We start from the raw sequence: 27,722 nt of genomic DNA on the forward strand, positions 1-27,722 counted from the left end.
AAAGAGTAACAGGAAGACCTGTCTGCAACCCCATTGTCCTCTGACACTGATTAGGTGGGGCGCTTCATCAGAATCAAGGGGTTTCTGTGAATGCAATAATGGAGAGACATCAAACATCCTACAAGGGGTCCCACCCAGAACATATATCTTTGTTCCAAAGGTCATCAATCCGCTGTGTATTTGCAGCATGCTCGCTTCTATTTTTAAGACTTCCACAGTTTGTGTTGTTTCTTGTTATCTGATGCCATGTTGCCTCATTACCTTCACTGTGAAATGAGCTAACGCTTAACTCTTAGTAAAATCTCCACAAATTGACGTAACCATGTGTGCTATTGTGAAATAACCTCGGGTGAAAGTTTCACTAATAGCTACTCACATCCCACGGTTACATAGAATTGCAAGGTTGTAATTGGCCTTTATTCTTCGTGTTTATTTGGCTGTTTAGTCACTGCGAGTATGGTTTTTGTATTTACGTTCCTCTGTAGACTCCCAGGACAAAGACAACCTGGTAAAGAATGGAGTCTCCCATGTCTTGTCCATCTGCCACAATGCCAAGCCTGTGCTGGAGGTAAGTGTCGCAGCTCAGCAAGCGTTGGAACAGTGATGTTTGCCTGTTTGCATTTCTCTGCCATTAATGGAAAGGAGTGCCCAGAAGTTGGGAGTTTGGGTAGAGCCGGTTTGCGGTCGAGCGTCAGCTGAGGCTCAGTGGGTAGCACTCTCGCTTCAGAGTCGGCGGGTTCTTGGTTCAAGTCCCGTTCCAGAGAATTGAGCGCAGAGGTCTAAGGCAGCATTGCAGTGTGGTACTGAAGGAGTGCTGCAATGTTGAAGGTACTGCCTTTTGGAAGAGGCATTAGGCGCATGTAAAAGATTCCATGGCGCTATTTGAAAAAGGGCATGGGAATTGTTCTTGGTGTCTTGTTCAATATTTATCCCTAAATTGATCTTGCGATGAACATTATCTGATCATTGCTATTTGTGGGAGCTTGTTGGGTACAAACTGGCTGCTGTATTTCCCACATTATAACATTTGAAAAGTACTTAATTGGCTGTAAAGTGGTTTGGAATGTTGAGGATGTGAAATGCTCCATATGAAGGCAACTTCTTTCTTCTGAATAGCTTCCCCCTCCCCCTTAAATCTCAGTTTAATGTTAGGTTGTCCACTGCACCTAGAGTTATACAGGGTGCCATGACCACCCCAACCCCCCGCCACGTCTAAAAGGTCTGAGGGTGGACAATGGCAGCCCAGCCATTATTAGGCTGGAGGTGGGATTTCTGTCCCTGAGGGACGGGATGTCGCACCTCCAGAGAGCTGTTGGCCAATCAGAGGTCGGGGTCTCTCTCCAGTAGTGCGAGCACCAGCAGGAATGGTGGCCATTGCTGATCCTACACTCAGTTGTTGAGGAGGTGAGCTGTGATGGATTAGACATTTGCAAGTGTTTGGGTGTAGGGCAGTGGGGCCAACTCTGGGGCTGGGGTTTGAGAGGTGTAGGGGTGGATGAGGGGTTATTCCTTGGGGTACCTTCCAATGGATTAGGGAGCCGGTTAAAGAGAGTCCCTCCTCTCTACCCCCAACCAAGCAGGGAAACTTGACGGGGTATCTGCGCAGAATGGGGCCATCGCACCAATAGAAAATTCCAGCAGCGGTGGGTTGAGGCCCTTAATTGGGTATTCATTGCTCACTTAAGAGCCTCAAATGGGGCATGTGTGGGTGACCCACCCGATGCCTATTGTGCTGCTTGTAAAATCGGGATGGGAGAGGCAGGAAGCGGAAAGGCAGCGGGCATGCCACCCTGATTTACAGGTGTATTGGCCTCCTTTACCACCCGTGGGTGACCTGTTTAACTCAGCTCCAGTTTGCTATTCCACCAGGTGCCTTTCTCCCATTGGCGTTCCACATTTGCTTTGCGTTGGTGTTCAGTTTTGTGGACAGTGGCAGCCTTGCCAATTACGCATCCTTTATATGTGACCCAGCTGCAGTATTCCTGAGTGCCCCAGTGGCAATCTGCTCATTCATCCCACGTGAATTAATCACATCTCATTCGAGCCTGTGTGCCTGCTGCACTCACTGGACAAACTCATAAAGTCACTGGGCAGTTCCGAGATGATAGCTGACAGGTTCGAAAAGGAGTTGGTGAGGGCAGATAAGCAATATGTCTGGGGCGGCTGATGGGGTGAGGAATGAAATGCAATCGAGCGAATGCCAGAGCTCAAATCAGCAGCCAGTGAGATCATAGGGAGCATGGAGGATAATGTGGCTGTTGCCAAGAATCAGTGACCCTTTCCGACCCCGAAAGAGCGATGCAGACCAATTCTTAACGTTAAACTTTTCAGAACTAAAATACAACCAGAATTAAGATTTGCAAACAAATGTCTCTTTTTCTTAGCAACCTATTTTCTTTTTTTATGCCTCTTTGGAACTAAAATCTCACTGCAACACATTGCCTGATGTGGGGGCAAACTCACTGTCATAGCCTGTATCCGCAGGGTGGGGACGATTGTATTCCCAGAGTCCTTTGCAGAATATGAGCTTGCCCGCTAAGAGGGCAGGAGAAGCTTAATTACTATTGTATATAAAGCTGGTCGGCTGGCCAGGGACCGACGGCGCTGTGGGAAACACCACTCTTGATATATTGTATGTATTACGGCACTGCCCGTATATTACGGGTACTACGGTAAATCCCTGCCTTCTGGCTCCTCCCAGCAGGCGGCGTATAAAAGTGTACGCTCTCCTGCGCTGCTTCCATTCTGGTACCAGCTGCGGGAGGCACAACATCTTGTGCAATAAAGCCTCGATTGTTTCACCATTCTTGTCTCGTGGTAATTGACGGTACATCAGGCGTGCTCAGCTTGTTGGGTATTACCGGGAGCTGTGTACCTTCAGCCTTACAATTAAACCTTTGTTTCTCTTTTTCAACTCGGTGTGGACTTCTCGTGTCTTCATAAAACTTACTGTACGATGGAAGCAGCGACAAATCCATAACCATTTGGGCACTTTGAGAAAAGTTCCTTTTAATGCATCGATCAAATTAGTCGGAATGTCTATAGTTGCCTGTAAGGACCCCCCCCCCCCCCCAAAAAAAAACAACCGTATAAAATAATAGTATGACATAACACAGAAGGAGGCCACTTGGTCCATTGTGCCTGTCCTGGCTCTTTGAAAGAGCTGTCCAGTTAGTCCCACCCCCCTGTCCTTTCCCTGTGGCTCTTCCGTTTTTAATTTCCTCGCTCACAAATACTTGCATTAATGTATTTCGTTGGGTTGCTGATTTGGCCCTGGGGGTTCTGAATTACTGAATGAAGCTGAACTCCAGTACAGCTGACATATCTTTACAGTTTATGACCATTGAGCTGGTTTGTGAGCACAGCTTACCATCCATCCCATCATAGAATTTCTTGTGACGTATTGCACATTTGGGGAAAAGCTCATGGCTCAAAGCTGGCTCCATGGTTTTCCAACATGCAGCTGTTTTGAATCAAGTGGACAGTACAAAGGATGCCAATTAATTTGCAGCAATGTTTGATTGGAGCAGAACCTCCCACTTCCTGAGACTGGTCAAAAGCAAACCCAGAAGCAAATTGGTTTGAATCAAGCTGGCGTAAACAGTTTAATTAGGAGCCCGTCTACACAGTGTTTCCGTCCTGTTTTCACACACCAGAGGGTTCACCAGCTGGGTGGTCTGACAGTTTCCAGTGAACAGCATTATGCTTCAGTGCAGATGCTGCAGCGACTAAATTGAGTTTAGATAAATAGATTTGAATTGGATTGGATTGTACAATATAATGCTGGGGAAAAAACTAATAGGTTTCTTTGGAAGTAAGCGGGCACAGCTTGTCATTGACAAAGTTTGACCTTGATTATGAAATGATATGTTTTTCTCTTACACTCTTTCTCCTGCCTTTCTCTTGATCCTCTGCATCTCTCCCCCCTGAAGAGCTCCTACTCTGCCATTCTCTCTCTTTCCTCTCTCTCTCCAACACTCTTTGTTTCTCACTCCCCACCTCATCCCCCCACCTCTCTCTCTCTCGCTAACTCCATGTTTCTCCCACTCTGACTCTCTCTTTCCCGACCCGCTCTCTCAGCCTTTTTATCTTTACACCCTTTTTAAATTTAATACCCAGCTTGCCAAGCAATGGTATGGTATTGTGTACCTAGAAAGGGAAAATCATTGCTGGAGAAAGGCCGGGTTATCTGGCCCCGCTGGCAATGCCCCCCTGCCCCTGGGTTACGCTGCGCCATGGGGTGGCTTAAACGGGAATTCCCATTGTCAGCAGCGGAAGCGGAGAATCCCGCCACCAGAGAACGGTGTTCCTCCACAAAATATGCGGCTGGGAGATGGGAGAATCAAGCCCTACATGCACATTTCGTATTTGCCACAACTTAAAGTGTACAAATAGACAAGCAGCCATTTTATATTGGAGATGAAAGTATTTAAGCCCCTGGTTTTGAGAGTGTAGTAATCTACGGGAGGCAGGAGTTCCGTCACCGCACCAATATTTATTTACAATAACGATATTACAGGAGCAGCTACAAACAGTGCTGCTAGCAGTCCAGTCAACTTAAGACTGGCCCACAAAGCCTACACAGGTGATTATATGGGCCCCCTCAATGAGCTATCATTGAGGGAGCTCATACTCCAATTGGCCAACCAATAAAGCCAATTGGAGTTCATTACAGAGAGTTTAATAATAATCGCTTATTGTCACTAGTAGGCTTCAATGAAGTTACTGTTAAAAGCCACATTCCGGTGCCTGCTTGGTGGGGGGTGGGGGGGGGGGGGGGGGGGGGGGGGGTGGTGGGGGGGGGGGGGGGGGTGGGGGGGGGGGGGGGTGGGGGGGGGGGGCAGTACAGGAATTGAACCCGTGCTGCTGGCCTTGTTCTGCATTACAAGCCAGCTGTTTAGCCCACTGTGCTAAACCAGCCCCTGGTTTAGCCAGCTTGGCGACTGTCAAAAGCAGTTTCCCCAACGACATCTAAGACCAATGGTTAAATCTGACAGTGTAAAGCCCCCAGGTTAATGAGCAATGAGAGTTGGCAGTTAGGCTTGGGCCTGTGCCATTCCAAAGGTACAAATTAAAGCAGCTCCCTTATATTCAGTAGCTTCTCAAAGTTATTAATAAGAATAACCAATTTCTTGTAATGGCTAATTTAGGAAAAAAGATTGTGAGTGTTGGCAAATCTAATTTTTTATAGTTGGAACAGGTCCTTTAAATTAAATGCTTATGAATGGAAAGCAGGTTGGATTCTGTTTTTAATAAGCTATGGAATGTCTGAGGTACCATGAGAAGCTGAAATAAAGACAGATAAGTGAGAAAAGAAAAAGAGATTGATTTGAAGAGTGCAGTTTAGCAGGTTAGTTATGCTTTAGACTCAGAGTCAGTAATAATGAGGTGCCTGGGTAGTATGTGCGACCATTCATGAAATAAATTGGATTTACGATGCTATGTAGATGTTCTTAAAAGGGTTCAAAAGGCTTTAAGCCTTATGTCCAGGCCTCATGTGGGCTGCTCTAGTTATATAGACCGGAGTTTTCTGGCCAACCACGACGATGGGATCTTCCGGTGCCACTGATGAAACAGCCCCGCTGCGGGTATCTGAACACACTGTGCCATGCTGGCAGAGAACACACTGTGCCACGGGTATCTGAACACACTGTGCCATGCTGGCAGAGAACACACTGTGCCATGCTGGCAGAGAACACACTGTGCCATGCTGGGTATGGGAACACACTGTGCCGTGCTGGGTATGAGAGCACACTGTGCCGTGCTGGTATGAGAACACACTGTGCCGTGCTGGCAGAGAACACACTGTGCCAGGGGTATCTGAACACACTGTGCTGTCCTGGCATAGAACACACTATGTCGCGGGTATCTGAACACACTGTGCTGTGCTGGGTATGAGAGCACACTGTGCCATGCTGGGTATGAGAGCACACTGTGCCATGCTGGCATAGAACACACTGTGCCGTGCTGGGTATGAGAACACACTGTGCCGTGCTGGGTATGGGAACACACTGTGCCGTGCTGGGTATGAGAGCACACTGTGCCGTGCTGGGTATGAGAGCACACTGTGCCATGCTGGCATAGAACACACTGTGCCATGCTGGGTATGAGAACACACTGTGCCGTGCTGGGTATGGGAACACACTGTGCCATGCTGGGTATGAGAGCACACTGTGCCGTGCTGGGTATGAGAACACACTGTGCCATGCTGGGTATGGGAACACACTGTGCCGTGCTGGGTATGAGAACACACTGGTCCGTGCTGGGTATGGGAACACACTGTGCCGTGCTGGGTATGGGAACACACTGTGCCGTGCTGGGTATGGGAACACACTGTTGCGTGCTGGGTATGAGAACACACTGTGCCGTGCTGGGTATGAGAGCACACTGTGCCGTGCTGGGTATGGGAACACACTGTGCCGTGCTGGGTATGAGAACACACTGTGCCATGCTGGGTATGAGAGCACACTGTGCCGTGCTGGTATGAGAGCACACTGTGCCATGCTGGGTATGAGAGCACACTGTGCCATGCTGGGTATGAGAACACACTGTGCCATGCTGGGTATGAGAACACACTGTGCCATGCTGGGTATGAGAGCACACTGTGCCATGCTGGGTATGAGAGCACACTGTGCCGTGCTGGGTATGAGAGCACACTGTGCCGTGCTGGGTATAGAACACACTGTGCCGTGCTGGGTATGAGAGCACACTGTGCTGTGCTGGGTATAGAACACACTGTGCCGTGCTGGGTATGAGAACACACTGTGCCGTGCTGGTATAGAACACACTGTGCCGTGCTGGGTATGAGAGCACACTGTGCCATGCTGGGTATGAGAACACACTGTGCCGTGCTGGGTATGAGAACACACTGTGCCGTGCTGGGTATAGAACACACTGTGCCGTGCTGGGTATGAGAACACACTGTGCCGTGCTGGTATAGAACACACTGTGCCGTGCTGGGTATGAGAACACACTGTGCCATGCTGGGTAGGAGAGCACACTGTACCGTGCTGGTATGAGAGCACACTGTGCCGTGCTGGGTATGAGAACACACTGTGCTGTGCTGGGTATGGGAACACACTGTGCTGTGCTGGGTGTGAGAACACGCTGTGCCATGCTGGGTATGGGAACACACTGTGGTGTGCTGGGTATGATAGCACACTGTTCCGTGCTGGTATGGGAACACACTGCCGTGCTGGTATGGGAACACACTGTGCTGTGCTGGGTATGAGAACACACTGTGCCGTGCTGGGTATGAGAACACACTGTGCCATGCTGGGTATGGGAGCACACTGTGCCATGCTGGGTATGGGAACACACTGTGCCATGCTGAGTATGAGAACACTGTGCCATGCTGGGTATGGGAACACACTGTGCCGTGCTGGTATGGGAACACACTGTGCCGTGCTGGTATAGAACACACTGTGCCGTGCTGGGTATAGAACACACTGTGCCGTGCTGGGTATAGAACACACTGTGCCGTGCTGGGTATAGTACACACTGTGCCGTGCTGGGTATGGGAACACACTGTGCCGTGCTGGGTATGAGAGCACACTGTGACGTGCTGGGTATGATAGCACACTGTGCCGTGCTGGGCATGGGAACACACTGTGCCGTGCTGGGTATGAGAGCACACTGTGCCGTGCTGGGTATGAGAGCACACTGTGCCGTGCTGGGTATGGGAACACACTGTGCCATGCTGGGTATGAGAGCACACTGTGCCGTGCTGGGTATGAGAGCACACTGTGCCGTGCTGGGTATGAGAACACACTGTGCCATGCTGGGTATGAGAACATACCGTGCCGTGCTGGGTATGAGAACACACTGTGCCGTGCTGGGTATGAGAGCACACTGTGACGTGCTGGGTATGAGAGCACACTGTGCCGTGCTGGGTATGGGAACACACTGTGCCGTGCTGGTATGGGAACACACTGTGCCGTGCTGGTATGGGAACACACTTGTCTGTGCTGGGTATGGGAACACACTGTGCCGTGCTGGGTATGGGAACATACTGTGCCGTGCTGGATATGGGAACACACTGTGCAGTGCTGGGTATGGGAACATACTGTGCCGTGCTGGGTATGGGAACATACCATGCCGTGCTGGTATGAGAACACACTGTGCCGTGCTGGGTATGGGAACACACTGTGCCGTGCTGGGTATGGGAACATACCGTGCTGTGCTGGGTATGAGAACACACTGTGCCGTGCTGGGTATGGGAACACACTGTGTCGTGCTGGGTATGGGAACACACTGTGCCGTGCTGGGTATGAGAACACACTGTGCCATGCTGGGTATGAGAGCACACTGTGCCGTGCTGGGTATGAGAACACACTGTGCCATGCTGGGTATAGAACACACTGTGCCGTGCTGGTATGAGAGCACACTGTGCCGTGCCGGGTATGGGAGCACACTGTGCCGTGCTGGTATAGAACACACTGTGCCGTGCTGGGTATGAGAACACACTGTGCCGTGCTGGTATAGAACACACTGTGCTGTGCTGGGTATGAGAGCACACTGTGGCGTGCTGGGTTTGAGAACACACTGTGCCATGCTGGGTATGAGAGCACACTGTGGCGTGCTGGGTATGGGAACACACTGTGCCGTGCTGGTATGAGAACACACTGTGCCGTGCTGGGTATGGGAACACACTGTGCCATGCTGGGTATGTAAACACACTGTGCCATGCTGGGTATGTAAACACACTGTGCCATGCTGGGTATGAGAGCACACTGTGCCGTGCTGGGTATGAGAACACACTGTGCCATGCTGGGTATGAGAGCACACTGTGCCGTACTGGGTATGAGAACACACTGTGCCGTGCTGGGTATGGGAACACACTGTGCCGTGCTGGGTATGAGAGCACACTGTGCCGTGCTGGGTATGGGAACACACTGAGCCATGCTGGGTATGAGAGCACACTGTGCCATGCTGGGTATGGGAACACACTGTGCCATGCTGGTATAGAACACACTGTGCCGTGCTGGGTATGAGAGCACACTGTGGCGTGCTGGGTATGAGAGCACACTGTGCCGTGCTGGTATAGAACACACTGTGCCATGCTGGGTATGAGAACACACTGTGCCGTGCTGGGTATGAGAACACACTGTGCCGTGCTGGTATAGAACACACTGTGCCGTGCTGGGTATGAGAATACACTGTGCCGTGCTGGGTATGGGAACACACTGTGCCGTGCTGGGTATGAGAACACACTGTGCCGTGCTGGGTATGGGAACACACTGTGCCGTGCTGGGTATGAGAACACACTGTGCCGTGCTGGGTATGAGAGCACACTGTGCCGTGCTGGGTATGAGAGCACACTGTGCCGTGCTGGGTATGAGAGCACACTGTGCCGTGCTGGGTATGAGAGCACACTGTGGCGTGCTGGGTATGAGAGCACACTGTGCCGTGCTGGGTATGAGAGCACACTGTGCCGTGCTGGGTATGAGAGCACACTGAGCCATGCTGGGTATGAGAGCACACTGTGCCGTGCTGGGTATGAGAGCACACTGTGCCGTGCTGGGTATGAGAGCACACTGTGCCGTGCTGGGTATGAGAGCACACTGTGCCATGCTGGGTATGAGAGCACACTGTGCCATGCTGGGTATGGGAACACACTGTGCCGTGCTGGGTATGGGAGCACACTGTGCCGTGCTGGGTATGAGAACACACTGAGCCATGCTGGGTATGAGAGCACGCTGTGCCATGCTGGGTATGGGAACATACCGTGCCATGCTGGGTATGAGAGCACACTGTGCCGTGCTGGGTATGAGAGCACACTGTGCCGTGCTGGGTATGAGAACACACTGAGCCATGCTGGGTATGAGAGCACGCTGTGCCATGCTGGGTATGAGAGCACACTGTGCCATGCTGGGTATGAGAGCACACTGTGCCATGCTGGGTATGGGAACACACTGTGCCGTGCTGGGTATGGGAACACACTGTGCCGTGCTGGGTATGAGAGCACACTGTGCCGTGCTGGGTATGAGAGCACACTGTGCCGTGCTGGGTATGAGAGCACACTGTGCCGTGCTGGGTATGAGAACACACTGTGCCGTGCTGGGTATGAGAGCACACTGTGCCGTGCTGGGTATGAGAACACACTGTGCCGTGCTGGGTATGAGAGCACACTGTGCCGTGCTGGGTATGAGAACACACTGTGCCGTGCTGGGTATGAGAGCACACTGTGCCGTGCTGGGTATGAGAGCACACTGTGCCGTGCTGGGTATGGGAACACACTGAGCCGTGCTGGGTATGAGAGCACACTGTGCCATGCTGGGTATGGGAACACACTGTGCCATGCTGGGTATGAGAGCACACTGTGCCGTGCTGGGTATGGGAACACACTGGTCCGTGCTGGGTATGGGAACACACTGGTCCGTGCTGGGTATGGGAACACACTGTGCCGTGCTGGGTATGAGAGCACACTGTGCCGTGCTGGGTATGAGAGCACACTGTGCCGTGCTGGGTATGGGAACACACTGTGCCGTGCTGGGTATGAGAGCACACTGTGCCGTGCTGGGTATGAGAGCACACTGTGCCGTGCTGCGTATGGGAACACACTGTGCCGTGCTGGGTATGAGAACACACTGTGCCGTGCTGGGTATGAGAACACACTGTGCCGTGCTGGGTATGAGAGCACACTGTGTCGTGCTGGGTATGGGAACACACTGTGCCGTGCTGGGTATGAGAACACACTGTGCCGTGCTGGGTATGGGAACACACTGAGCCATGCTGGGTATGAGAGCACACTGTGCCGTGCTGGGTATGAGAACACACTGTGCCGTGCTGGTAGAGAACACACTGTGCCGTGCTGGGTATGAGAACACACTGTGCCGTGCTGGGTATGAGAACACACTGTGCCATGCTGGGTATGAGAGCACACTGTGCCGTGCTGGGTATGGGAACACACTGTGACATGCTGGGTATGGGAACACACTGTGCCATGCTGGGTATGGGAACACACTGTGGCGTGCTGGGTATGAGAGCACACTGTGCCATGCTGGGTATGAGAGCACACTGTGCCGTGCTGGGTATGGGAACACACTGAGCCATGCTGGGTATGTAAACACACTGTGCCATGCTGGGTATAGAACACACTGTGCCATGCTGGGTATGAGAACACACTGTGCCGTGCTGGGTTTGTGAGCACACTGTTCCGTGCTGGTATGAGAACACACTGTGCCATGCTGGGTATGGGAACACACTGCCGTGCTGGTATGGGAACACACTGTGCCATGCTGGGTATGGGAGCACACTGTGCCGTGCTGGGTATACAACACACTGTGCCGTGCTGGGTATGAGAATACACTGTGCCGTGCTGGGTATGGGAACACACTGTGCCATGCTGGGTATGAGAACACACTGTGCCATGGTGGGTATGAGAAAACGCTGTGCCGTGCTGGGTATAGAACACACTGTGCCGTGCTGGTATGGGAACACACTGTGCCATGCTGGGTATGAGAACACACTGTGCTGTGCTGGGTATGGGAACACACTGTGCCGTGCTGGGTATGGGAACATACTGTGCCGTGCTGGGTATGATAGCACACTGTGCCGTGCTGGGTATGGGAACACACTGTGCCATGCTGGGTATGGGAACACACTGTGCCATGCTGGGTATGGGAGCACACTGTGTCGTGCTGGTATAGAACACACTGTGCCGTGCTGGGTTTGTGAGCACACTGTGCCGTGCTGGGTATGAGAACACACTGTGCCGTGCTGGGTATGGGAACATACTGTGTCGTGCTGGGTATGAGAACACACTGTGTCGTGCTGGTATAGAGCACACTGTGCCGTGCTGGGTATGGGAACACACTGTGCCGTGCTGGGTATGAGAACACACTGTGTCGTGCTGGTATAGAGCACACTGTGCCGTGCTGGGTATGAGAACACACTGTGCCGTGCTGGGTATGATAGCACACTGTGCCGTGCTGGGTATGGGAACACACTGTGCCATGCTGGGTATGAGAGCACACTGTGCCGTGCTGGGTATGAGAGCACACTGTGACGTGCTGGGTATGGGAACATACCGTGCCGTGCTGGGTATGAGAGCACACTGTGACGTGCTGGGTATGAGAGCACACTGTGACGTGCTGGGTATGATAGCACACTGTGCCATGCTGGGAATGAGAACACACTGTGCCGTGCTGGGTATGGGAACACACTGTGCCGTGCTGGTATGGGAACACACTGGTCTGTGCTGGGTATGGGAACACACTGTGCCGTGCTGGGTATGGGAACATACTGTGCCGTGCTGGATATGGGAACACACTGTGCAGTGCTGGGTATGGGAACATACTGTGCCGTGCTGGGTATGGGAACATACCGTGCCGTGCTGGGTATGAGAACACACTGTGCCGTGCTGGGTATGGGAACACACTGTGCCGTGCTGGGTATGGGAACATACCGTGCCGTGCTGGGTATGAGAACACACTGTGCCGTGCTGGGTATGGGAACACACTGGTCCGTGCTGGGTATGGGAACACACTGTGCCGTGCTGGGTATGGGAACACACTGTGCCGTGCTGGGTATGGGAACACACTGTGCCGTGCTGGGTATGAGAACACACTGTGCCATGCTGGGTATGAGAGCACACTGTGCCGTGCTGGGTATGAGAACACACTGTGCCATGCAGGGTATAGAACACACTGTGCCGTGCTGGTATGAGAGCACACTGTGCCGTGCTGGGTATGGGAGCACACTGTGCCGTGCTGGTATAGAACACACTGTGCCGTGCTGGGTATGAGAACACACTGTGCCGTGCTGGTATAGAACACACTGTGCTGTGCTGGGTATGAGAGCACACTGTGGCGTGCTGGGTTTGAGAACACACTGTGCCATGCTGGGTATGGGAACACACTGTGCCATGCTGGGTGTGATAGTATACTGTTCCGTGCTGGTATGAGAACACACTGTGCCGTGCTGGTATGAGAACACACTGTGCCGTGCTGGTATGAGAACACACTGTGCCATGCTGGGTATGAGAGCACACTGTGCCGTGCTGGGTATGGGAACACACTGTGCCATGCTGGGTATGTGAACACACTGTGCCATGCTGGGTATAGAACACACTGTGCCATGCTGGGTATGAGAACACACTGTGCCGTGCTGGGTTTGTGAGCACACTGTTCCGTGCTGGTATGAGAACACACTGTGCCGTGCTGGTATGAGAACACACTGTGCCATGCTGGGTATGGGAACACACTGCCGTGCTGGTATGGGAACACACTGTGCCATGCTGGGTATGGGAGCACACTGTGCCGTGCTGGGTATACAACACACTGTGCCGTGCTGGGTATGAGAATACACTGTGCCGTGCTGGGTATGGGAACACACTGTGCCATGCTGGGTATGAGAACACACTGTGCATGGTGGGTATGAGAAAACGCTGTGCCGTGCTGGGTATAGAACACACTGTGCCGTGCTGGTATGGGAACGCACTGTGCCATGATGGGTATGAGAACACACTGTGCCATGCTGGGTATGAGAACACACTGTGCCATGCTGGGTATGAGAACACACTGTGCCATGCTGGGTATGGGAACACACTCTGCCGTGCTGGGTATGAGAGCACACTGCGCCGTGCTGGGTATGAGAACACACTGTGCCATGCTGGTATGAGAGCACATTGTGCCGTGCTGGGTATGAGAACACACTGTGCCATGCTGGTATGAGAGCACACTGTGCCGTGCTGGTATGAGAACACACTGTGCCATGCTGAGTATGGGAACACACTGTGGCGTGCTGGTATGAGAACACACTGTGCCGTGCTGGGTAAGAGTATACACTGTGCCATGCTGGTATGAGAACACACTGTGACGTGCTGGTATGGAACACACTGTGGCGTGCTGGTATGGAACACACTGTGTCGTGCTGGTATAGAACACACTGTGCCATGCTGGCATGAGAGCACACTGCTGTGCTGGTATGGAACACACTGTGCCGTGCTGGTATGAGAACACATTGTGCTGTGCTGGTTTGAGAACACACTGTGCCGTACTGGGTATGGGAACGCACTGTGCCATGCTGGGTATGAGAACACACTGTGCCATGCTGGGTATGAGAACACATTGTGCCATGCTGGGTATGAGAACACACTGTGCCATGCTGGGTATGGGAACACACTCTGCCGTGCTGGGTATGAGAGCACACTGCGCCGTGCTGGGTATGAGAACACACTGTGCCATGCTGGTATGAGAGCACACTGTGCCGTGCTGGTATGAGAACACACTGTGCCATGCTGGGTATAGAACACACTGTGCCGTGCTGGTATGAGAGCACACTGTGCCGTGCTGGGTATGGGAGCACACTGTGCCGTGCTGGTATAGAACACACTGTGCCGTGCTGGGTATGAGAACACACTGTGCCGTGCTGGTATAGAACACACTGTGCTGTGCTGGGTATGAGAGCACACTGTGGCGTGCTGGGTTTGAGAACACACTGTGCCATGCTGGGTATGGGAACACACTGTGCCATGCTGGGTGTGATAGTATACTGTTCCGTGCTGGTATGAGAACACACTGTGCCGTGCTGGTATGAGAACACACTGTGCCGTGCTGGTATGAGAACACACTGTGCCATGCTGGGTATGAGAGCACACTGTGCCGTGCTGGGTATGGGAACACACTGTGCCATGCTGGGTATGTGAACACACTGTGCCATGCTGGGTATAGAACACACTGTGCCATGCTGGGTATGAGAACACACTGTGCCGTGCTGGGTTTGTGAGCACACTGTTCCGTGCTGGTATGAGAACACACTGTGCCGTGCTGGTATGAGAACACACTGTGCCATGCTGGGTATGGGAACACACTGCCGTGCTGGTATGGGAACACACTGTGCCATGCTGGGTATGGGAGCACACTGTGCCGTGCTGGGTATACAACACACTGTGCCGTGCTGGGTATGAGAATACACTGTGCCGTGCTGGGTATGGGAACACACTGTGACGTGCTGGTATGGAACACACTGTGCCGTGCTGGTATAGAACACACTGTGTCGTGCTGGTATAGAACACACTGTGCCGTGCTGGTATAGAACACACTGTGCCATGCTGGCATGAGAGCACACTGCTGTGCTGGTATGAGAACACACTGTGCCGTGCTGGGTATGAGAACACACTGTGCTGTGCTGGTATAGAACACACTGGGCCAAGCTGGTCTGAGAATATACCGTGCCATGGGTATGTGAAAGCACTGTGCCGTGCTGGTATGCGAACATAGCATGCCTGAATAATTGAAGTGGGTCTCGCCAGATAAGTGGATGTTACACACCTCTAACATTGACATTCATATGTACGGAGTCTTTCATCGGCATATCATCCAGTTCATTGTGTCATGGTGATACATGAATACATTGTGTCATTGTGGATGAGTGACAATGACACATGATGCAGTGGCGTAATGGTATTGTCACTGGACTAGCAATCCAGGGACCCAGAGTAATGCTCTGGGGACCTGGGTTCGATTCCCACCAGAGCAGTTGGTGGAATTTGAATTCAATAAATATCTGGAATTAAAAGCCTAATCATGACCATGAAACCATTGTCAGTTGTTGTAAAAACACATCTGGTTCACTCGTGTCCTTTCTGGAATGGAAACCTGCCATCCTTACCTAGTCTGGCCTACCTGTGACCTCTGAACTACAGCAATGTGGTTGACTATTAATTGCTCTCAGAGATGGTCAATAAATGCTGGCCCAGCCAGCGACGCCCACATCCCATGAACAAATAAAAAAACTGGTGGTGGATGAATACACGGTACATGAATACAGTGCATCATGGTGGTATTGAGTACACTGTGTCATTGTGGTATGTGAGTACTCTGCGAATTGTGGTATGTGGGCACACTGTATCGGGTGGTACTGAGTACACTGCGTCATGGTGGTATTAAGTACACCGCATCGCGGTGGTGTTGAGTACACTCTATCATGGTATGTGAGTACACTGCGATTTGAGGTATGTGGGCACACTGTATCGGGTGGTATTGAGTACACTACGTCATGGTTGTATTGGTTTGGATTTGTTTATTGTCATGTGTCCTGAGGAACAGTGAAAAGTATTTTTTGGCGAGCAGCTCAACAGATCATTAAGTATATGTAAAGAAAAGGAAATAAAAGAAAATACATAATAGGGCAACACAAGGTATATAATATAACTACATAAGCACCGGCATCGGGTGAAGCATACAGGGGTGCAGTGTTAATCAGGTCAGTCCATAAGAGGGTAATTTAGGAGTCTGGTAACAGCGGTCTGTTTTTGAGTCTGTTCGTGTGTGTTCTCAGACTTTTGTATCTCCTGCCCGATGGAAGAAATTGGAAGAAATTGAGTAAGGCGGGTGGGAGGGATCTTTGATTATGTTGCCCCCTTTCACCAGGCAGCGGGAGGTATATATGGAGTCAATGGATGAGAGGGTATTGAGGGTATTGAGTACACTGCGTCATGATGGTATTTAGTACACTGTGTCAGGGTGGTATTTAGCACACTGTGTCAGGGTGGTATTGAGTACACTGTGCCAGGGTGGTATTGAGTACACTGTGCCAGGGTGGTATTGAGTATACTGTGTCAGGATGGTATTGAGTACACTGTGTCAGGGTGGTAGTGAGTACACTGTGTCAGGGTGGTATTGGGTGGTATTGAGTACACTATGCCAGGGTGATATTTAGTGCATTGTGTCAGGGTGGTATTTAGTACACTGTGCCAGGGTGGTATTTAGGACATGGTGTCAGGGTGGTATTGAGTACATTCTGTCAGGGTGGTATTGAGTACACTGTGTCAGGGTGATATTGAGTACACTGTGTCAGGGTGGTATTTAGTACACTGTGCCAGGGTGGTATTTAGGACACTGTGTCAGGGTGGTATTGAGTACACTGTGCCAGGGTGGTATTTAGTACACTGTGCCAGGGTGGTATTTAGGACACTGTGTCAGGGTGGTATTGAGTACACTGTGTCAGGGTGGTATTGAGTACACTGTGTCAGGGTGATATTGAGTACACTGTGTCAGGGTGGTATTGAGTACACTGTGTCAGGGTGGTATTGAGAACACCGTGTCAGGGTGGTATTGAGTACACTGTGTCAGGGTGGCATTGAGTACACTGTGTCAGGGTGGTATTGAGTACACTGTGCCAGGGTGGTATTGAGTGCACTGTGTCAGGGTGGTATTGAGTACACTGTGTCAGGGTGGTATTGGGTGGTATTGAGTACACTGTGCCAGGGTGATATTTAGTACACTGTGTCAGGGTGGTATTGAGTACACTATGTCAGGGTGGTATTGAGTACACTGTGTCAGGGTGGTATTGAGTACATTCTGTCAGGGTGGTATTGAGTACACTGTGTCAGGGTGGTACACTGTGTCAGGGTGGCATTGAGTACACTGTGTCAGGGTGGTATTGAGTACATTCTGTCAGGGTGTTATTGAGTACACTGTGTCAGGGTGGTATTGAGTACACTGTGTCAGGGTGGTATTGAGTACACTGTGCCAGGGTGGTAGTGAGTACACTGTGTCAGGGTGATATTGAGTACACTGTGCCAGGGTGATATTGAGTACACTGTGTCAGGGTGATATTGAGTACACTGTGTCAGGGTGGTAGTGAGTACACTGTGTCAGGGTGGTATTGAGTACACTGTGTCAGGGTGGCATTGAGTACACTGTGTCAGGGTGATATTGAGTACACTGTGTCAGGGTGATATTGAGTACATTCTGTCAGCGTGGTATTGAGTACACAGTGCCAGGGTGGTATTGAGTACACTGTGCCAGGGTGGTATTGAGTACACTGTCTCAGGGTGTTATTGAGTACACTGTGTCAGGGTGTTATTGAGTACACTGTGTCAGGGTGATATTGAGTACACTGTGTCAGGGTGGTATTGAGTACACTGTGTCAGTGTGGTATTGGGTGGTATTGAGTACACTGTCTCAGGGTGTTATTGAGTACACTGTGTCACAGTGTTATTGAGTACACTGTGTCAGGGTGATATTGAGTACACTGTGTCAGGGTGGTATTGAGTACACTGTGTCAGGATGGTATGTGTGTACACTGCGTCAGGGTGGTATTGAGTACACTGTGTCAGGGTGGTATTGAGTACACTGTGTCAGGGTGGTATTGGGTGGTATTGAGTACACTGTGCCAGGGTGGTATTGAGTACACTGTGTCAGGGTGGTATTGGGTGGTATTGAGTACACTGTGCCAGGGTGGTATTTAGGACACTGTGTCAGGGTGATATTGAGTACACTGTGTCAGGGTGGTATTGAGTACACTGTGTCAGGGTGGTATTGAGTACACTGTGTCATGGTGTTATTGAGTACACTGTGTCAGGGTGGTATTGAGTACACTGTGTCAGGGTGGTATTGGGTGGTATTGAGTACACTGTGCCAGGGTGGTATTTAGTACACTGTGTCAGGGTGGTATTGAGTACACTGTGTCAGGGTGGTATTGGGTGGTATTGAGTACACTGTGCCAGGGTGGTATTTAGTACACTGTGTCAGGGTGGTATTGAGTACACTGTGTCAGGGTAGTATTTAGTACACTGTGTCAGGGTGGTATTGAGTACACTGTGTCAGGGTGGTATTGAGTACACTGTGTCAGGGTGGTATTGGGCACACTGTGCCAGGGTGGTATTTAGTACACTGTGCCAGGGTGGTATTTAGGAAACTGTGTCAGGGTGGTATTGAGTACAATGTGTCAGGGTGGTATTGAGTACACTGTGTCAGGGTGATATTGAGTACACTGTGTCAGGGTAATATTGAGTACATTCTGTCAGGGTGGTATTGAGTACACTGTGTCAGGGTGGTATTTAGGAAACTGTGTCAGGGTGGTATTGAGTACACTGTGTCAGGGTGGTATTGAGTACACTGTGTCAGGGTGGTATTGAGTACACTGTGTCAGGGTGGTATTGAGTACATTCTGTCAGGGTGGTATTGAGTACACTGTGTCAGGGTGGTATTGAGTACACTGTGTCAGGGTGGTATTGAGTACATTCTGTCAGGGTGGTATTGAGTACACTGTGTCAGGGTGGTATTGAGTACACTGTGTCAGGGTGGTATTGAGTACACTGTGTCAGGGTGGTATTGAGTACATTCTGTCAGGGTGGTATTGAGTACACTGTGTCAGGGTGGTATTGAGTACACTGTGTCAGGGTGGTATTGAGTACACTGTGTCAGGGTGGTATTGAGTACACTGTGTCAGGGTGGTATTTAGGAAACTGTGTCAGGGTGGTATTGAGTACACTGTGTCAGGGTGGTATTTAGGAAACTGTGTCAGGGTGGTATTGAGTACACTGTGTCAGGGTGGTATTTAGGAAACTGTGTCAGGGTGGTATTGAGTACACTGTGTCAGGGTGGTATTGAGTACACTGTGTCAGGGTGGTATTGAGTACACTGTGTCAGGGTGGTATTGAGTACACTGTGTCAGGGTGGTATTGAGTACACTGTGTCAGGGTGATATTGAGTACACTGTGTCAGGGTGGTATTGAGTACATTCTGTCAGGGTGGTATTGAGTACACTGTGTCAGGGTGATATTGAGTACACTGTGTCAGGGTGGTATTGAGTACACTGTGTCAGGGTGGTATTGAGTACACTGTGTCAGGGTGGTATTGAGTACACTGTGTCAGGGTGGTATTGAGTACACTGTGTCAGGGTGGTATTGAGTACACTGTGTCAGGGTGGTATTGAGTACACTGTGTCAGGGTGGTATTGAGTACACTGTGTCAGGGTGATATTGAGTACACTGTGTCAGGGTGGTATTGAGTACATTCTGTCAGGGTGGTATTGAGTACATTCTGTCAGGGTGGTATTGAGTACACTGTGTCAGGGTGGTATTGAGTACACTGTGTCAGGGTGGTATTGAGTACACTGTGTCAGGGTGTTATTGAGTACACTGTGTCAGGGTGGTATTGAGTACACTGTGTCAGGGTGGTATTGAGTACACTGTGTCAGGGTGGTATTGAGTACCGTGTCAGGGTGGTATTGAGTACACTGTGTCAGGTTGATATTGAGTACACTGTCAGGGTGGTATAGAGTACATTCTGTCAGGGTGGTATTGAGTACACTGTGTCAGGGTGGTATTGAGTACACTGTGCCAGGGTGGTATTGAGTACACTGTGTCAGGGTGGTATTGAGTACACTGTGTCAGGGTGGTATTGAGTACACTGTGTCAGGGTGGTATTGAGTACACTGTGTCAGGGTGGTATTGAGTACATTCTGTCAGGGTGGTATTTAGCACACTGTGTCAGGATGGTATTGAGTACACAGTGTCAGGGTGATATTTGGTACACTGTGTCAGGGTGGTAATGAGTACACTGTGTCAGGGTGGTATTGAGTACACAGTGTCAGGGTGATATTTGGTACACTGTGCCAGGGTGATATTTGGTACACTGTGCCAGGGTGGTATTGAGTACACTGTGCCAGGGTGATATTTGGTACACTGTGCCAGGGTGGTATTGAGTATACTGTGCCGGGTGATATTTGGTACACTGTGCCAGGGTAGTATTGAGTACACTGTGCCAGGGTGATATTTGGTACACTGTGCCAGGGTGGTATTGAGTATACTGTGCCAGGGTGATATTTGGTACACTGTGCCAGGGTGGTATTGAGTACACTGTGCCAGGGTGATATTTGGTACACTGTGCCAGGGTGGCATTGAGTACACTGTGCCAGGGTGGTATTGAGTACACTGTGTCAGGGTGGTATTGAGTACACTGTGTCAGGGTGATATTGAGTACACTGTGTCAGGGTGGTATTGAGTACATTCTGTCAGGGTGGTATTGAGTACATTCTGTCAGGGTGGTATTGAGTACACTGTGTCAGGGTGGTATTGAGTACACTGTGTCAGGGTGGTATTGAGTACACTGTGTCAGGGTGTTATTGAGTACACTGTGTCAGGGTGGTATTGAGTACACTGTGTCAGGGTGGTATTGAGTACACTGTGTCAGGGTGGTATTGAGTACCGTGTCAGGGTGGTATTGAGTACACTGTGTCAGGTTGATATTGAGTACACTGTCAGGGTGGTATAGAGTACATTCTGTCAGGGTGGTATTGAGTACACTGTGTCAGGGTGGTATTGAGTACACTGTGCCAGGGTGGTATTGAGTACACTGTGTCAGGGTGGTATTGAGTACACTGTGTCAGGGTGGTATTGAGTACACTGTGTCAGGGTGGTATTGAGTACACTGTGTCAGGGTGGTATTGAGTACATTCTGTCAGGGTGGTATTTAGCACACTGTGTCAGGATGGTATTGAGTACACAGTGTCAGGGTGATATTTGGTACACTGTGTCAGGGTGGTAATGAGTACACTGTGTCAGGGTGGTATTGAGTACACAGTGTCAGGGTGATATTTGGTACACTGTGCCAGGGTGATATTTGGTACACTGTGCCAGGGTGGTATTGAGTACACTGTGCCAGGGTGATATTTGGTACACTGTGCCAGGGTGGTATTGAGTATACTGTGCCGGGTGATATTTGGTACACTGTGCCAGGGTAGTATTGAGTACACTGTGCCAGGGTGATATTTGGTACACTGTGCCAGGGTGGTATTGAGTATACTGTGCCAGGGTGATATTTGGTACACTGTGCCAGGGTGGTATTGAGTACACTGTGCCAGGGTGATATTTGGTACACTGTGCCAGGGTGGCATTGAGTACACTGTGCCAGGGTGATATTTGGTACACTGTGCCAGGGTGGTATTGAGTACACTGTGCCAGGGTGATATTTGGTACACTGTGCCAGGGTGACATTGAGTACACTGTGTCAGGGTGATATTGAGTACACTGTGCCAGGGTGGTATTGAGTATACTGTGTCAGGGTGGTATTTAGTTCACTGGTATTCAGTGGTATTTAGAGACACAGGGTGAAAGAGCGCGAGGAGAATGGTGGGGACACAGTGAGAGCGAGGAGAGCGGGAGGGACACAGTGAGAGCGAGGAGAGCGGCGGTCAAGTGTAAAAATGGCAGGAGATCCAGACCCGTGATATGCTCCTCGTGCTCAATGTGGGAGTTCAGGGACGCAGCTGATGCCCCTGACTCCTTCATGCATGGGAAGTGTGTCCAGCTGCAGCTCCTGTTAGACCGCATGACGGCTCTGGAGCTGCGGATGGACTCACTTTGGAGCATTCGCGATGCTGAGGAGGTCGTGGATAGCAGATTAGGATTGGTGAGGGAGACAGGGAATGGGTAACCAAAAGGCAGAGAAAGAGCAGGAAGACAGTGCAGGTGTCCCCAGCGGTTATCTCCCTCCAAAACAGGTATACCGTTTTGGATACTGTTGGGGGAGATGACTCACCAGGGGAAGGCAGTAGTAGCCAGGCTCATGGTTCCGTGGCTGGCTCTGCTGCACAGAAGGGCGAGAAAAATACTGGCAGGACTACATCATAGGGGATTCAATCTTAAGGGGAGTAGACAGGCGTTTCTGTGGTTGAAAACGAGACACCCGAATGGTATGTTGCCTCTCGGGTTCACGGGTCAGGGATGTCTCAGATCGGCTGCAGGACATACTGAAGGGGGAGGGTGAACAGCCAGTTGTCGTGGTGCATATAGGCACCAATAATATAGGTAAAAAACGGGATGAGGTCCTACAATCAGAATTTAGGGAGTTAGGAGATAAGTTAAAAAGTAGGACCTCAAAGGTAGTAATCTCAGTTTTGCTACCAGTGCCACTAGACAGTCAGAGTAGAAATTCAAGAATAGTCAGAATTAATACGTGGCTTGAGAGATGGTGCAGGAGGGAGGGATTCAGATTTTTGGGACATTGGAACTGGTTCTGGGGCGGTGTGACCATTACAAATCGGATGGTCTACACCTGGGCAGGACTGGAACCAATGTCCTAGGGGGTGCTTTTGCTAACACTGATGGGGAGGTTTTAAACTAATGTGGCAGGGGTATGGGAACCAGATTAGGAAGTTAGAGGACAGTAAGGAGGCAGCAACTAAAGCCAGTAAGGTACTAGATAATAAACCCATTGTGTTTTGGATCGGCTAAGATTCCCAAGGGTGGAGGAGGGACAGGTGGAGGGGCTGGGGGCACTAGTTGAGCTGGAGGAGCTGGTTAAAGGGATAGGGAACATGCAGTCGGGGAAGGCGCCGGGGCCGAATGGGTTCCCGGTTGAATATTATAAGATGTTGCAGACCTGTTGGGCCCCCTGTTGGTTAGGACCTTTAACGAGGCAAGGGAGAGGGGGGGGGGGCTTTGCCCCCGACAATGTCTCGGGCGCTGATCTCCCTGATTCTTAAGCGGGACAAGGATCCCCAGCAGTGTGGGTCGTACAGGCCGATCTCACTCTTGAATGTGGACGGCAAGCTGTTGGCAAAGATCTTAGCCACGAGGATAGAGGACTGTGTGCCGCAGGTTATTCACAAGACGGGGTTTGTGAGGGGGAGGCAGCTGAACACTAACATACGGAGGCTCTTGAATGTTATAATGATGCCGGCGGTAGAAGTGGAGGCGGAGATAGTGGTGGCACTGGACGCGGAAAAGACCTTTGATAGGGTTGAGTGGGGGTACTTGTGGGAGGTGCTGGAAAGGTTCGGGTTTGGGGAGGGGTTTGTCAGGTGGGTGAGGCTGGTATATGAGGCCCCGATGGCAAGCATGGCCACGAATAGGAGGAGGTCGGAGTATTTTCGGTTACACCGAGGGACGAGGCAGGGGTGTCCCTTGTCCCCTCTACTTTTTGCGCTGGCAATTGAACCCCTGGCTATGGTGCTGAGGGAGTCGAGGAACTAGAGGGAGCTGGTGCAGGGTGGGGAGGAACATCGAGTGTCGCTCTCTGCGGATGACCTATTGTTGTATGTGGCGGACCTGGTGGGGGGAATGCCGGAGGTGATGAGGATTCTCTGGGAATTTGGGGACTTTTTGGGGTACAAGCTCAACTTTGGGAAGAGCGAACTGTTTGTGGTACACCCAGGGGACCAGGAGGGGGGGATTGGTAGGCTCCCATTGAAAAGGGCGGAGAGGAGCTTTAGGTACTTGGGGGTCCAGGTGGCCAGGAGCTGGGGGGGCCTACATAAGCTTAACCTTACAAGGCTGGTGGAGCAAATGGAGGAGGAGTTTAAGAGGTGGGAAATGTTGCCGCTGTCTCTGGCGGGTAGGGTGCAGTCAGTCAAGATGACGGTGCTTTCCTGTTTCAGTGCCTCCCCACCTTATCCCGAAGGCCTTTTTCAGACGGGTTAACAGGAGCATTACGGGTTTGTGTGGGCACATGGGACCCCGAGGGTGAGGAGGGTGTTCTTGGAGCGGGGCAGCGATGGGAGGGGGGCTGGCGCTGCCCAACCTCTGTGGGTACTATTGGGCTGCCAATGCAGCGATGGTGGGTGATGGAGGGGGAGGGGGCAGCATGGAAGAGGATGGAGATGGCATCCTGTGTGGGCACGAGAATGGAGGCGCTTGTAACGGCGCTGTTGCCGTTCCCTCCAACGAGGTATACCACGAGTCTGGTGCTGCTGGCTACCCTCAAAATTTGGGGGCAATGGAGGTGGCACAGGGGGGAGGTGGGGGCCTCGATGGGATCCCCGATACGGGGGAACCACCGGTTTGTTCCGGGGAGAATTGATGGCGGGTTCCTGACTTGGCACAGGGCAGGTATCAGGAGGTTGGGGGACCTGTTTATAGACGGGAAATTTGCGAGCCTGGGTGAGCTGGAGAGGAAGTTCGGGCTCCCCCCGGGAAACGCCTTTCGGTACATGCAGGTGAGGGCGTTTGTCAGGCGGCAGGTGGCGGGGTTCCCTCTGCTGCCGCCGCATGGGGTCCAGGACAGGGTGCTCTCGGGGGTATGGGTTGGTGAGGGGAGGATCTCGGCGGCGTACCAAGTGATGCAGGAGATGGACGAGGCCTCGGTTGAGGAGTTGAAGGGTAAATGGTAGGAGGAGCTGGGTGAGGCGATTGAGGAGGGGATGTGGGCGGATGCCCTAGGGAGGGTGAACTCCTCCTCTTCTTGTGCGAGGCTTGGCCTCATACAGTTTAAGGTGCTGCATAGGGCCCACATGACTGGGACAAGGATGAGCCGGTTCTTTGGTAGCAAGGACAGGTGTATTAGGTGCGCTGGGAGCCCAGCAAATCATGCCCATATGTTCTGGGCATGTCCAGCGTTGGGGGAATTTTGGAAGGGTGTAGCAAGGACGTTGTTGAGGGTGGTAGGATCCAGGGTCAATCCGGGCTGGGGGCTCCCAGTATTTGGGGTTGCGGAGGAGCCGGGAGTGCAGGAGGCGAAAGAGGCCGGTGTTCTGGCCTTTGCGTCCCTGGTAGCCCGGTGGAGGATTCTTCTTCAGTGGAAGGACGCGAGGCCCCCAAACGTGGAGGCCTGGGTCAACGACATGGCAGGGTTTCTCAAGCTAGAGAAGGTGAAATTTGCCCTAAGGGGATCAGTGCAGGGGTTTTTCAGGAGGTGTCAGCCATTCCTGGACTTCCTGGCAGAACGATAGAAACAGGCCAGCAGCAGCAACCCGGGGGGGAGGGAAGGGAAGGGAGGGAGGGAGGGAGGGAGGGAGGGAGGGAGGGGATGTTTTGTTGTTTTGTACTAAAGGGACGGGCATAGTTGTTCTGTGCCAATGTTGGACATTAATTCATTTCCTCCTCTGTGTATACGCGGGGTGGGGGGGGGGGGGGTTTCTGTCCTGTCTATTGAAGGGACGGGCAGATGTTTTGGGGGAATGATGGGTGTTAGTTTATCTCTTCCGCTGTGTATGGACAGGGAGGGGGGGGGGGGGTGGGGGGGGGGGGGGGGGGGGGGGGACTGTTCTTTCTGTTCTTTGTAAAAACAAATATCTGTCTTTTTGTTGTTGATATTAGGCAAAAATTTGAATAAAAATTATTTTAAAAAAAATAAAATAAACTCAATGTGACTAAGGGGAAGAGTAGACAGGGAAGAGATGATGAATGCAAATGGACAGATGGTCTGAGGTGCATTTGTTTTAATGCGAGAAATGTAGCAGGTAAGGCAGATGAATTTCGGGCTTGGATTAGTACCTGGGAATATGATGTTATTGGTTTACTGAGACTTTGTTGAGGGAAGGGCAAGACTGGCAACTAAATATCCCAGGGTATAGATGCTTCAGGAGGGATAGAGAGGGAGGTAAAAGGGGTGGAGGAGTTGCATTACTGGTTAGAGATGATATCACAGCTGTGATTAAGGAAGGCATGATGGAGGATTCGAGCACTGAGGCAATATGGGTAGAGCTAAGAAATAGGAAGGGTGCAGTAACATTATTGGGACTTTACTACAGGCCTCCCAAAAGCGAGCGTGAATTAGAGGTACAAATATGTAGACAGATTACAGAAAAATGTAGGAGCAATAGGGTGGTCGTGATAGAAGATTTTAACTTCCCCAACATTGAATCGGACTCTTGTAGTTTTGGAGGCGTAGATGGAGCAAAATTTGTAAGGAGCATCCAGGAGAGACTTTTAGAGCAGTATGTAAATAGTCCAACTCGGGAAGGGGCCATACTGGACCTGGTATTGGGGAATGATCCCGGCCAGGTGGTTGAAGTTTCAGTCGGTGATTACTTTGAGAATAGCGATCATAATTCTGGAAGTTTTAGAATACTCATGGACAAAGACGAGAGTGGTCCTAAAGGAAGAGTGCTAAATTGGGGAAAGGCCAAGTATAACAAAATTCGGCAGGAGCTAGGGAATGTGGATTCGAAGCAGCTGTTTAAGGGTATATCTACATTTGAAATGTGGGAGTCTTTTAAGGAAAGGTTGATTAGAGTGCAGGATAGACAGGTCGCTGTGAAAATGAGGGATAGAAATGGCAAGATTAGGGAACCATGGATGATGGGTGGAATTGTGAGACTAGCTAAAATGAAAAAGGAAGCATACATAAGATCTAGGCGACTTAAAACTGATGAAGCTTTGGAGGAATATCAGGAAAGTAGGACAAATCTCAAACGCGAAATAAAGAGGGCTAAATGGGGTCATGAAATATCTTTGACTAACAGGGTTAAGGAAAACCCCAAACCCTTTTATTCGTATATAAGGAGCAAGAGGGTAACTAGAGAAAGGATTGGCCCACTCAAAGACAAAAGAGGGAATTTATGCGTGGAGTCAGAGCAAATGGGTGAGATTCTTAATGAGTACTTTGCATCGGGTATTCACCAAGGAGAGGGACATGACGGATGTTGAGGCTGGGGATGGATGTTTAAATACTCTAGGTCAAGTCGGCATAGGGAAGAGGGAAGTTTTGGGTATTCTAAAAGGCATTAAGGTGGAAAAGTCCCCAGGTCCGAATGGGATCTATCCCAGGTTACTGAGGGAAGCGAGGGACGAAATAGCTGGGGCCTTAACATATATCTTTGCAGCATCCTTGAGCACGAGTGAGGTCCCGGAGGACTGGAGAATTGCTAATGTTGTCCCTTTGTTTAAGAAGGGTAGCAGGGATAATCCAGGAAATTATAGACCTGTGAGCTTGACGTCAGTGGTAGGCAAACCGTTGGAGAAGATACTGAGGGATAGGATCTATTCACATTTGGAAGAAAATAGACTTATCAGTGATAGGCAGCATGGTTTTGTGCAGGGAAGGTCAAGTCTGACAAACCTAACATAATTCTTTGAGGAAATGTCAAAGTTAATTGATGAAGGAAAGGGCTGTAGATGTCATATGCATGGACTTCAGTAAGGCGTTTGATAAAGTTTCCCATGGCAGGTTGATGGAAAAGTGAAGTCGTATGGGGTTCAGGGTGTACTAGCTAGATGGATAAAGAACTGGCTGGGCAACAGGAGACAGAGAGTAGTGGTGGAAGGG

At 50.8% G+C, this 27,722-nt stretch overlaps 1 protein-coding gene across 1 annotated transcript in view; it reads left to right on the forward strand.

Moving 5' to 3' along the window:
• dusp22a (dual specificity phosphatase 22a) overlaps positions 1–27,722 on the forward strand; it is a 167,930-nt gene that overhangs the window by 28,111 nt on the left and 112,097 nt on the right. The window contains exon 3 of the mRNA XM_038806287.1: positions 486–568. Coding sequence (XP_038662215.1) covers positions 486–568 — 83 coding nt within the window. The remainder of the gene's footprint in view (positions 1–485; positions 569–27,722) is intronic.

Source organism: Scyliorhinus canicula, chromosome 9 (assembly GCF_902713615.1).
Source record: "Scyliorhinus canicula chromosome 9, sScyCan1.1, whole genome shotgun sequence".
In the NCBI taxonomy this organism is placed as follows: domain Eukaryota; kingdom Metazoa; phylum Chordata; class Chondrichthyes; order Carcharhiniformes; family Scyliorhinidae; genus Scyliorhinus; species Scyliorhinus canicula.